This window comes from Polypterus senegalus, chromosome 1 (genome assembly GCF_016835505.1).
Source record: "Polypterus senegalus isolate Bchr_013 chromosome 1, ASM1683550v1, whole genome shotgun sequence".
Classification (NCBI taxonomy): domain Eukaryota; kingdom Metazoa; phylum Chordata; class Cladistia; order Polypteriformes; family Polypteridae; genus Polypterus; species Polypterus senegalus.
Genome location: NC_053154.1, coordinates 323443419 through 323457303, shown reverse-complemented (window position 1 = coordinate 323457303; position 13885 = coordinate 323443419). Strand labels below are relative to the sequence as shown.

At 38.6% G+C, this 13885-nt stretch overlaps 1 protein-coding gene across 3 annotated transcripts in view; it reads left to right on the top strand.

Moving 5' to 3' along the window:
* hspa12a (heat shock protein 12A) overlaps positions 1-13885 on the top strand; it is a 169444-nt gene that overhangs the window by 132890 nt on the left and 22669 nt on the right. For 2 of the 3 annotated variants that reach the window (XM_039737197.1, XM_039737207.1), the window contains one exon: positions 11851-11937. The exons of the other annotated variant lie outside the window; for it this stretch is intronic. In XM_039737197.1, the coding sequence (XP_039593131.1) occupies positions 11851-11937 (87 nt within the window). The remainder of the gene's footprint in view (positions 1-11850; positions 11938-13885) is intronic. 3 annotated transcript variants of the gene reach the window in all.

Sequence of the window (13885 nt, the reverse complement as noted above, 5' to 3'; positions counted from 1 at the left end):
TATTTGTCTGTAGATGTGCACTGTAATGTGGCTCTGCCCAGTCCTTCTGGCTGTCACCAGAGTCAAACTGCTATCTGTGCTCTTCTTTAAACAAACCCTGCCCCATACATCAGTTACACTGATTGCAAGACAGACATGTGGATCAGACAAAACCTTTAGGTCTGCTGTTTGTTTACATAGTCAAAGTAACATTCAAGATAAGCTTTTTTAATTTTATAAATAACAGCCACACCGCAATTTTAAATCTCAGCACATCACCCTTTATCTATTCAATTATTTATCGTATCATTTTTTGAAAATGATAAAATACGATCAGAATTGATTTATTACTTACCCGCAAATTGTGTAAAACCGTGAATTTTGGATGTGGTTAAAAAATGGCTATTTTCATAGTTTAAACCCTAAATATGCCCCCAAAACACTGTCATTTAATTTCAAACTCCGCTTAATACATTACCTAAAAATAAAGAATGCAAAGGTAAATCTGTACACTGTACTGCTATGTCTCCCGCAGTGCTAGAATGTAAAATACTGATGTTACCGCTATATGTACTGTAATTCATACAAGTGCATTTTCATTGCCAGAAGCCTTAGATGATGCAGCTCGTTTCGGCGGCATCTTGGGGCTTTAACCCTTAAACTGCCACATACTTGGGGGTTAATGCATACCTGAACGCCAAATACTTTTTTGCTGCACTTTAAGTAAACGTTACAATTAACAAAGAAAAAGTGAAATTTTAATAGAACACATTTTTTTTCATGCAAATAACATCACAATTACTGCAACAATGATCATTTTACACACTGCTAATGAACTGTAAAAACTATTTAAAAAACTACTGGAACAATATGTACAAAGTGCAACTGACGCCATGGACGAAACTCAGTAAATCACTGAGCCAACTGCGGTTGAACTGGCTGTATGCAAGCACACAGAGGTAAGTGCTGATGCTTGAAGGCTAGTCTTGGTGCAGCTTGGGTCACAGAATTGCACAGAAGCACAGGAGATCGTAGAGACAGGAACTTTTATTCAAACACTTCAAGCAAACATGTCTCTTTCAGAAGTTAAAGGAGCTCAATATACAGTTAGTTTAAACAACAAACAAACATCATAAGGGAGCATAACCCCCAACAGGAGCAGAGAATGTCTGAGGGAGGAGAGAGAAACAAAGCAATCAGCCAAAAAGGGCAGGTACTGTTCAGGCTTTTTAGTAAGTATAGTGTCGCTCGTGAAGCCGCAATCGAGAAGCCGGTGATTTATTTATTTTTATGGTGGAGATTCCAGGGACGCACCCAGCCTTGAGAGACAAAAACAAAGCAAACCGGTAATCAAACAGCAAGTAAAGAATGTAATGAAAACAAATGAAATAAGAAAACAACGATACCACCCCTGTTCCCCTTATGGTGATTATACATTAAATACAACAAAGCACAAACAAAACACACACAGTAAATCATGAAAAAGTTAATGAAAAATGGCAATGGATGAAATGTAATGATGAAAATAGAAAGTCCCGAGATCCACACATTGAATGGGAATGTACAGATAGTCCTACCGGTAGCTAATGAAATGGTGAAGACGGGTGGACGGGTTCAGGAGCGTTCCTTTCTTTGCAGGATGGCCATGAATCCACTTACAGTCCTCATGTACACAGGCAGACGGCACACAATCCAGACGCGCAAAATGATCTAGGACAAAATTAATAAGTACAGGTAACCCAACAGAAGGCAGACAGACAGGAACTTGAAACACAAATTACAAAAACTTTTTTTTTTTGTTTTTGGTCACCGGGCCCCTTTTTAAAAGCAGCACTGACATCCTTGGACCTCCACACCTTCAGCAGAAGACCAATCAGAGCCATTGCTGGGAGTTGCAGTTTCAAATTCTGTTGGCTAATTTCACCATCCCAAGTCGTGGTTTTCTCTACAGTTACTTCCTGTTGTCTCCACAGTACAGTATTGCAACGAAAAAGCCATAAAAATTGCGTAGGATATTTGCGGTTTCCGCTAACAATTGTTTGTTAGGTTCTAAGTTCTGAAGCCGTGAACTCTGAACCGCAACTTCGTGGGGGTCTAGTGTGTGTGTATGTATGTGTGTATATATATATACTAGCAGAATACCCGCGCTTCGCAGCGGAGAAGTAGTGTGTTAAAGAAGTTATGAAAAAGAAAAGCAAACATTTTAAAAATAACATAAGATGATTGTTAATGTAATTGTTTTGTCATTGATATGAGTGTTGTTGTCATATCTATCTATTTATATTACAGGGAGTGCAGAATTATTAGGCAAGTTGTATTTTTGAGGATTAATTTTAATATGGAACAAACACAGTGCTATCAGTCAATCCAAAATGTTAATAAACCTGAAACCTGAATGTTTCACAACAGAAATGTGAGTGTGAACATCATCAGGGGAATACATATGTGCGCACAATTATTAGGCAACTATTAGTGTGCAGATTTATTATGCAACTAAAGGAAAAATGAAAATTTTCCCATCTCACTTGTTTATTTTCATCTGTTATAGTAGAAATAATAAACAAACACCTCAAAATTTACAAATAAACATCTCTGACATTTAAAAAAAAATCAATCAATCAATCAATGACCAATATAGCCACCCTTCTTTCCAATAACAGTCATAAGCCTTTCCATTCATGTAGTCTGTCAGTTTCTTGATCTGTTGATGATCAGCTTTTTGTGGAGCAGTGACTACAGCCTCCCAGACACTCTTCAGAGAGGTGTATTGTTTTTCTCCCCCGTAAATCTAGCGTTTAAGAAGTGCCCACAAGTTCTCGATAGGGTTTAGGTCAGATGAGGAAGGGGCCATGTCATTATTCCTTCATCTTTAAGGCCTTTACTGGCTGGCCACGCAGTGGAGAACTTCGATGCAAGTGATGGAGCATTGGCCTGCATAAAAATCATGGTCTTTTTCCTGTATCACTGTTTGAAGGAAGTGTCTTGAAAAACTGGTAGTAGGTTTGGGAGTTGATTTTGAGTTCATCTTCAATGCAAAAAGGTCCAACTAGCTCATCTTTAAAAATACCAGCTCATACCAGTAACCCACCTCCACGTTGGAGTGGAGCTCTGTGCCCATTACTGATCCACAGGTCCATCCATCTGGTCCATCAAGAGTCACTCTCATCTCATCGGTCCATAAAACCTTTGAAAAAAATCTGTCTTCAGATATTTCTTGGCCCAGTTTTGACGTTTCAACTTGTGTTTCTTGTTCAGTGGTGGTTGGGTTTCAGCCCTCCTTACCTTGGCCATGTCTTTGAGCACTGAACACCTTGTACTTCTGGGCACTCCAGGTAGGTTGCAGCTCTGGAATATGAAAGTACTGGAGGATAATGGGTTCCTGGTAGCTTCACGTTTGATTCTTCTCAAATGTTTGGCAGCTAATTTGCGTCTTTTGTTCTCAACACGTTTCTTGCGACCATGTTGACTATTTGCAACAAAATGTTTGATGGTTCTGTGATCACACACCAATATCTTAGCAATTCCAAAAGTGCTGCATCCCTCTGAAAGACTTTTACAATTTTTGACTTTTCAGAGTCAGTTAAATCTCTTTTTGGCCCATTTTGCCTGAGGAAAACTAGCTGCCTAATAATTCTGCACACCTTGATATAGGGTGTTGATCTCCTTAGGCCACACCCTCCCTCATTACACAAATACACATCACCTGACGTGCTTGAATCCAATAAGCATTCAAGTTAATACAGCCTGGAGTTGGAATATACGCATTAAAAATGATGATATGGTATGATATATACACATATATATATATATATATATATATATATATATATATATATATATATATATATATATATATATATATATATATATATATACACACATACATATATATACATATACATATATACACATACTGTATATATACACACACACATATATACATACTGTATATACAACATATACATATCTACATATATACTGTATATACACATATATATACAAATCTACATATATATCTACATATATATATATTAGGGGTGGGACTCGATTAAAAAAATTAATCCAATTAATTAGAGGCTGTGTAAGAATTAATCTTGATTAATGTATGTAATCGACACGTAAATTTGCCCCAAATCGCAAATGTTTTTTTTTTAATTTAAAAGCGGTTTTAGTGGGCGACAGAATCAAATAATAGACATGGACATGAATATTGTAAACTGAAGCTGTTTTAATTTCTGAAAAAAAAAATTTTAAACTGCATTTGAATTCAAAACAGAAACAAAAATATCATCCCTGGTTAAAATTGGGCAGACTTAAAAATAAAGTGGTAGTTTAAGTACTTTAAGTACATTTTCAGAATAGTATTGTCTTTAAATAATAATAACCAAAATTTCAACATAAAGTGCAGTTTTCTTCTTAAAAAAATAAGTCAGAAACATAAAAGGTAATTTGACCAGCTTACTCTTTAAACTCTGAGTAACATTAGCCAAAATTATTTTGTACATTAGGCTAAAACAGTGTGATCATTGAACATTTTGTAATTAGATGTATTTAGAATTACTAACGGTCACGGAAGTCCAATGATCCCCAGTAAGAGCCACAAAGTCCGCTTTCTGTAATGCATCTAATTTTGCTTGCTTTTCAGTGTGCACAAAACCATGCTTTTATCAAGGCTTCGGGTAGTCGAAATGATCAGTCGTAGGAGCGCGCTTTATTCCGACTCTAACATTTTGTAGCTGTGATGTGTGCATCAGTGTAATGGATGTACCAGGAAATCATGCATTGACAAAAGTTCCGTTTGCTTGGAATTGAAAGTGTGATTAAATCGTTATTTTTAGCGCGTTATGGAGTACATGCATCGAAGCTTCTCAGCTGTGCTTGTGCTAAGAAAGGGAAAATTTTAAAAATAGCGTAACATGATTCTGCGTTAACCTAATATTTTTCATACGTCCCAAACCAAGGAGATCGAAGGTAAAATGAATCAGGTAGCGCGTACATAGTCAGTACACCCTCTCGGGAATCGAACCTCGAATGTCGGCGTTAGAGGCGAAGACTCTACAATTAGCCACAGCGTGTGGCTTGTCTATGCTAAAGTATGTATTGTAGATCGGGTATATATATACATTTATATATATATACCGTGTACGCAGTGGAGAAGTAGAAGTTATGAAAAGAAAAGGGAACATTTTAAAAATAACGTAACATGATTGTCAATATACAGTAATTGTTTTGTGAGTGTTATTGAATGTTGCTGTCATCAAGGATTTGATTATCATTATTTCTTTCAATCAGGCTCGTATTTGTAGGATGTGTTCAAGTTACATTCCGTGTTTGTCAATCGTTGTAAAGATAAGAGGTTTCATTCATCGATTAGTTCCTTACTGCATCAATAAACAGCTCGTCTTCCTTTTATCTGTGATGTGACAAACTGCATGCACGGGTTTTTTTTACACTGTCTTCCTTTAGCAGGACATTCACTTTTTCCACCGTGTGCTTTGTTTCGCAGTAGCTGCACTTATGAATATGATTGTATGTATAAGGCGCTTCATATTTTTTGCTGCCTTCTCAATTGTGTAATTCGGTTTTGTTCAGCACTCTTTGGAACTGTTGCTTTTGTCTGCGCATGCGTCAGTTCCGTGAGCAGCTTGGTGTTCTTGCATCGAAGGTTCCCAGCTGTACTGGTGCCATGTCGTGTAATGTCAGCTAAGACCCGGCACTTAAAAGTTTCTCTAGCAGTTTCAATGAGTTTGTGCCAAACACCACCCTGACCATCTCATCTTCCTCTGCATAAGCACAGTCCTTCACCCGTGAACATTTACGGCAGTGTTTGTATTGGATTGCGCTGATGGGCGGCCTTATATGGGCAGGCACTAAATTACAAACGCTAGTAGCAGCCTGTCTATGAACTTAATTTAATATAAACTTACGGTTCACGCCGTGCTTTGTTTCCGCATATGCATCATTTGCTTCATAATGTTTTTCTGCCTTCTCAATTGTGAAATGGCGTTTTGTGCTTGGAGTTCTTCCTTGTTCTCTACGTACTTACGTAGGAGGCGTGATGATGTCACACGAAACTCCGCCCCACGGCCATCTCAACTCAAGACTCCATTACATTATATGGGAAAAATAGCTTCCAGTTATGACCCTTATGCGTAGAATTTCGAAATGAAACCTGCCCAACTTTTGTAAGTAAGCTGTAAGGAATAAGCCTGCCAAATTTCAGCCTTCTACCTACACGGCAAGTTGGAGAATTAGTGATGAGTCAGTGAGTCAGTGAGTGAGTGAGTGAGTGAGATAGATAGATAGATAGATAGATATACATATAGATAGATAGATAGATATACATATAATAATACACACACACACACAAGGTACGACACATAAATGACTGGACTTGGCTTGAGGATTTCCTGGAAAACCGTCTGGAAGTTGGCCAAACCTTAATCATAGAAATATATCCCCTCCTCAATGCCCTCTCAAACCACTGACCAGCTAAGTATATTCTGTGAATAGCTCAGTCAGTATTTGCAGAACAATCGCTACACGTGTTGCCACTATAATGTTGGGTGAAAAAATAGAACAGTGAATCAACATCAAATTTCTCACAAAATCGAACAAAACGGCCACAGAAATTTATGAAATGATAAAAACATTGTATGGTGATAACAGTTTGTCTCACACACAAGTTTTTGAGAGGCACGAGCATTTCAAGGAAGGACAAGAAAATGTGGAAGACGCCCAGGTTGCCCACGCTTGTCTCGGACGGACAGATAAAAACATCAAAACAATGAATCAGATTGTTTGAAATGATCGTACTACTTTTTCCGTAAAGCAGTTTTTGTCTGACAAAAACATTCCTGTTCTCGATCATCCTCCCTATTTGCCCGATTTAGCTCCCTGTGATTTTTACTTGTTCCCCGAAAATCAAATTGAACACATTTTTCAATGGATGAAGTGAAGACAAAAACAGCAAGCCTGTTGAAGAGCCTCAAGCAAGAAGAATTCTAGCACTGTTTCAATCGATTGGAGATACGTATGGATCGGTGTAGAAATTTGGGGGGTGGGGGAGTTTATGTAGAAGGTGACAATGTTTAATATGCTGTAATTCATTTTCATTTTGTGTCTTACCTCGTGTGTGTATATGTATATATATATATATATATATATATATATATATATATATATATATATATATATATATATATATTAGCAAAATACCAGCAGCAGTGAAGTACTGCCTTAAAATATTTATTAAGAAGAAAATTAAACCTTTTTAAACTGAGCGAAAATATACCAATAATTATTTGTTATGGATCTCTTTGTATACCACATTGTGAGTTCGGCCCTCCAATTGTAATATGACCAAGCTGTGCGCTGAGCTTACTCTTGAGCATGCAACGTACAGTTGGCCATGTGAACAGTAATCTTGTTTCAAATCTCACAGCTTGGATTGCTGCTGTCATAATCGGTTTGAGTTTCATGGTTTGTTTCAATTACGACAGTATTTGTAGGACTTGTGTTGAAGAAACATTCGGCATCTGTCAAGCGTTGTAAGTATACAACCGGTTTCATTGATAACTTCACATTCAGCTTTTGAGAGTTTAAACATTCATAAACATCAAAGTGTCCACTACTGAAATCGTCACCTGTGAATCTAAGATGTTTAAGAGGCATTGGCGGTTGTCGAAAGGTGTAAAATATTTGGCCATTTCGATACACTTGAAAGCGACAACCGAACAATTCAGCGGCAGCCATCAACTCACATGCAGATCCATAGGTGAAGGGCTTAAACATTTCACTCTTATAGTGCTCCTGTGTAGTATAATTATCTCCTGTACCGTCATCAGTACACACCTTGAACCTGTCCCCGTTATTCAATACATAAGAGACAATGTTCCTCCGGATATCAAGAGTGAGCCTGATATGGCCGTGCAGTATGTAACAAAGAGAATGGAAAAGGCAGGTGCCATCTCCGGGCATGGAAACCACTCTGTAAGTGACAGTTCTTTGATCGATGGTGATCACCTCGATAGACATGTTAATGGGGGTACGGTTGGAATGATAAAGGAAATGGGTACCTGAACAATGTAAAGTAAGTCTAAAATACCTACACAATAACTATAATAATAAATGAACAATAAAACAGCGGAGAAGCCGTGGATTAAGTTAAAAGGCTGTAGTTATCAGCAGGGAGATGTGAATCCCGTGGCGTAGCAAGGAAGGGAATGTAGAGACTGGAGCGACGGATGGCCTTATATAGGCAGGCAGCCAACAACGTGGGAGGCGTTGGGATGGGGACCGCGCCGCCTCACACGGTGACCGAGCTGCGGGCTATGGACGTATATATGTACGTAAGTAGGAATCAGTTAGCGTTGGGAACCCGTGTACCAAATTTCTTGAAGATGGGCCCATAAGTAACAAAGACCGTTGAAAAGTTCAATATGGTGGCCGACAGTGGCATCATACCACCGAAATAAGTACGTACATTGGTTTCGGTTAGCGCAGGGAAGCTGCCTACCAAATTTCGTGAATATGGGGCCATAAATAAGAAAGTTGAACATGGCGGACGTTGTCAACCGTTATGTCCGTTACATGTATAATTTTGAAATGAAACCGGGTTAACTTTTGTAAGTAAGCTGTAAGGAATGAGCCTGCCAAATTTCAGTCTTCTACCTATACGGGAAGTTGGAGAATTAGTGACATTGGAAACTTCAATATGGCGGCCGACAGCGGCATCATACCACAGAAATAAGTACATACATCGGTTTTGGTTAGCGCAGGGAAGGCACCTACCAAATTTCATAAAGGTGGGGCCATAAATAAGAAAGTTCAACATGGCAAATTTTGTCAACCGTTATGACCGTAACGAGTAGAATTTCAAAATGAAACCTGCTTAACTTTTGTAAGTAAGCTGTAAGGAATGAGCCTGCCAAATTTCAGCCTTCTACCTACACGGGAAGTTGGAGAATTAGTGAGTGAGTAAGTGAGGGAGGGAGGGAGGTAGGGCTTTGCCTTTTATTAGTATAGATATATACACATACACAGAGTAGACCCCCGTGAAGTTGCGGTTTTAGAGTTCATGGCTTCAGCCGTTCACGGATTTTTCCTTGTAACCTAACTAACAATTGTTAGCGGAAACTGCAAATATTCTCCGCAATTTTTATGGCTTTTTCGTTGTAATACTGTACTGTAGAGACAACAGGAAGTAGCTGTGGAAGCGAAGGTCTGTGATATGGTTTGCATATTTGCAGCTGGGGATCCACAAAGGGAGAATCACGTATCATAAAGTACTTTTTATTCCTGAGCTTTCAGCCCCTTCCAGGAGCCGTCATCAAAGGATAATGGTTAGACATACAAGAATCAAAGGCAATATATAACAAAATTAAGTGAGGTGGGGGTAGGTCTCTGTGTGTGTGTTAATGAGGTGGGGTTAGGAGGGGTATTGGTCGTAAAATTTAATTTTATTATGAACGTCTTCTTCTTAATTTGCATATGCTGGGTTTATGTCCAAATGTCTCTTGATGTCTCTTGAGTTTTCATTTGATAGCCAAGATTCAGCCAGCTCTCTGGCACTTTTAGTACTGGCCTTAAATCTTACTTATCCCAGTTGAATGTATATCTGGTTGATTTTGTATGCGTAATAGCACACAAGCCTTAGAACAATCTGCACACTGCCCTTTTCAATGCCAAAAACAAGAAATCGACAGCAGAAACACAAAACACAATTTATGGCATTCCATGCAGTTCTTGTCCAGCGGTATACATGGGACAAACATAAAAATAATCGTATACAAGAACATCACAACGCTGTTAGAAGGAAGGACTCACAATCACTGATCGATATGCATATATTTTTTTTTTTTTTACTTGCATCTGTGTAAAATTTGGAATGCAATCAGGAGCAGAATGGAACCTTAGGTGGGTGGTATGGCGTAAAATCCATATCACAATAAAAGTGCATCTTTGTTCTCTCCTTCTCTTTATTACTTGGTCCCTCACTTACTAGCTGCTGTCCTAGCTGACAAGCAAACACAACACAAAACAGGGCTTCTTCCTGACTTCCTTTATGTTTGGATGGATTTAACGATAAATTTGAACCCAAAGGGGTACGCTCGTATATATGCACTTTTTATATTTAAATGTTTTCACAACTTTTTCTTAGATTTTTAGTACTCTCAAAATCCATACCAGCAGAACCAGTATATTGCCAACTATCATATACTGTTTGTGTGTGTTTGTCTGTGTATATAATTATTTATGTATTTGAATATGGACCTTTTAAATAAAGGTAGGTTTTGCCGACATCCAGGTGTAATATTTCTCCCTTATTGTGCAATTCAGCTACAATACCAATGTTTGTTTTAGTCTGTTCCACTCAAGTACTAAAGCTCCAAAGAACAGTATTCTAGTACTAACCGTTTCTTTTTCTAGTCATGTAACTTCAGTTCTGTCAGCATTTTGTGTTTCTGAAGGTGGGTTAAAAAATGTTTTGGGAGGTATTGTAATATTGTTTAATTTCTCCTCTTATATTTCATATGTGCTTGAGCATACTAACACATTCAGGTATTTTCATTCAGCAAAGAACAGACACTTCAAGTAATTTTTTTATAGAATGGACTTTGCTAGTAGTTAATTACATTTGCTGTCCAACATACTAACTACCTAAATCTTCTGCAGATACACTCTGTATTGAACCGACAACCCCACCATGCATAACTTTTTTTACATATGGTATTCAATACACTCTCCCTATTTCTCCAGATCATTTATACTTGTGTAAAGTTATAATGCCAGGAACTCTGCTCTTGCCATATATATTTACGTGTCATTCTGTAAACTAGGCTTCCCCCAAACGATTTGCTTTCTGTAAATAAGAGAACCCTCAAATCATGCTCAGAGTGGAACAAACTAATACTCAACCAACACATATTACTGTAAATATGTCTTCTCTGAATACTTACAAAGTTGCAATAAATTCTTGAAAACAGTTCCATTATCCTACTACCTCACATTTTACTTGTTAACCAAGAGAAGTGTTTTAATATAACACTTTAGTTCTATCCCTTACCGAAATCTGCTAACCCCAGATGAAGTCTCTTTAAACAGTTACCTCAGGTTACTTTAGTTTTCGATGAAAAGCTAAATATTTCTAACATGCTGCAAAATTATTCACATCACAGTACAGAAAATTACATTAAAAATATGCTTTTAAATTTGCAGAATGTTGCCTCACCTTAAATAATAGGCGCTGCCCATGAAGTTTTATTTCAGTTGAAAGTATGACCACCACAATACTGAATTATTAGTCAAAACTGGCAAAATGCTAACTCATACTGTTCACAGTAGAATAGGCTAATAAGGGCATGGCACTGTCACTCCAGTGGGGCATCTCCTAAACAGAGAGGTACATATGTGAACCATCACAAGTATTAAGTAGCTCCAGTTTTTGCGCTGAGGGTTTCTAGTTTATTTAAAAAAAAAAATCCCATATCACTCATGTCTAATTCCATTCACCCTATATTCTAAACCTCACAATACCAGACTGTTGTCCTTAATTTTTTTTTAAAGCCAATGGCTTTGCCAGTTGACAGCCTTTAATACCTAGTCCCATATTCCACTACTTCTCAAGCACTGTTAAGCTGTAGAGTTGAGCAGCTGTAAGGCACAAGAAGTTTGGGGAGGCTGGGAATTCTGGGGTTTTGTGGTTAGGGTTGACCTGCTTCAGGCAAGCTTAGCTCCCCAGCTGTGCTGGCACAGGACTTTGAATGTTTTCACTTCACTTTGCCTTCTATGTTAGTGTTGAGCAGACATGCAGCTTCTGTGCTTTTCCCATCTCTTACATTTAGTCATTTTCTCTCTGTTAACAACCAGCGAAGGAGCACGTCCGACGTAACCGGCAGAGCCGCACCTTTTTGGTGGAAAATGTCATAGGAGAGCTCTGGTCAGAGCTGGAGGAAGGTAGAGTGCTTTTTTTCTCCCATGCTCTTTGCACTTGCTAATTCTTAAATTGCTATCCAGGATAATGTGTGCAAGATTGCAAACTCTTAAGCACTGTCCTATCAGCTTATTAACCTGCACCATTTTCCATTTCTGTCCAGTCACATTCTGAATGCTTTTGTTATACTTTCTTCACCTCTTCTAAGAATACAGCACTGTTTGCCTTGGATTTAGGGGAAAGATTCTGTTCTGCACAGTTGGGAGTCTGGAATTTGACATGCCTCTTGGAGCTGGGTGTTTTTCACATTTGATTGGAACATAATGTCAATTAATTTTCCTTTTAAGTATCACTGGATTTATTCTGCATGTGTATGCTCTGTATAGGCTGGATAACCTGTCTAGAATGGAGGTCCCACCCTTGCATTGACTTTTTCTATAGCTGTTTTGTAGTTAAAGTGTTTGTGCATGCTGAGTGGACAGTTGCCCTGGTACTGTTTTTTTTTTTTTAATTCTATCAACTTCCAGTTCCCTCTTTCACTGATTCATCTTGGTCTGACTAGGGTCTTTAGTGCTGGGCATCAATCTGGCTCTCATACATTCAGATTACTGTGCAGGGTTATTTACGTATCTCCAGCTTCACTACTCTTTTAATAATGTATTAACAAATATAAGAAAGGAGGCCAAGTGCCTTTGTATTGCTGCCAGTTACACTTCATGAGCTTTCTGTCAGCAAGTGGTCCATCCAGTTGCTCCACCCAAAACACTTCCAGAGTCATCTAGTCTTGTGTTTTTTTAAACTACTCTCGTGGTGGTAATATGAACAGATTCCACGTATCAACTAGTAAGGCATATGTTGATGTTTTGAACCAGTTTGAGGATAAGCATTCAGAAGACCCTTTGTTCATAGGATCATAGTAGTTTTTTTGTGCTGGCACTTAGTATTTCTGTTAGCTCTGTCCAGGGTGCAGCAATTTTAAATATTTTATTTAAACCAATTCAAACTGCAGGTAATGCTCACACATCCTTTGAGCTTTAGGTGCTCCTTGAATAAAGAAAAATTGCTGTCCAAAAAGAAACAGATTGCGTACAAATATCTTTGAACTGTTTCATTGTTTTTTTTTTCCAGTGTTGTTTTGGGGGTGCTATATAAATAAAGGTCTCATTAACAAACCCCAAGTACATTTTTGCAATGTAAAATAATGCATTTACCACAATATTTCAAACACCTGTATATGGTATAAATAGGTGTGATCCGATTCATGACTTTTTTTCAACTCCTTAAACATACTCTTAATTTAATGAAATCAGACCTTGTGCGAGTCCATCCATCCATTTTCCAACCCGCTGAATCCGAACACAGGGTCACGGGGGTCTGCTGGAGTTAATCCCAGCCAACACAGGGCACAAGGCAGGAACCAATCCCAGGCAGGGTGCCAACCCACCGCAGGACACACAGAAACATACCCACACACCAAGCACACACTAGGGCCAATTTAGAATCACTAATCCACATAGCCTGCATGTCTTTGGACTGTGGGAGGAAATCGGAGCGCCTGGAGGAAACCCACGCAGTCACGGGGAGAACGTGCAAACTCCATGCAGGGAGGACCCAGGAAGCGAACCCGGGTCTCCTAACTGCGAAGCAGCAGCGCTAACACTGCACCACTAAAACTTTTGATGGTTTGCTTTAGGATGCAGTAATTTGACCGAAATGCCTTCCAATAGCAGCCTTCTTCGACACCTACATGCTGCTGTTTGTCTCTATATTAGAAGCAAGTATTTCACTAAATATGGAGGTAGTGCACTATAAACCACATGATTATTGTTTTAGCCCCCTCCACTGGCTTACTATGTGATCACGAAGTCAGTTTATAAACCAAGGCTCGCATTATAGAATATGGAGACGTTGTTACTGGATGGTATTTAGTGTGTAAAGCTGCCACATAAAATCATAAGGTCGCGGGTTCAG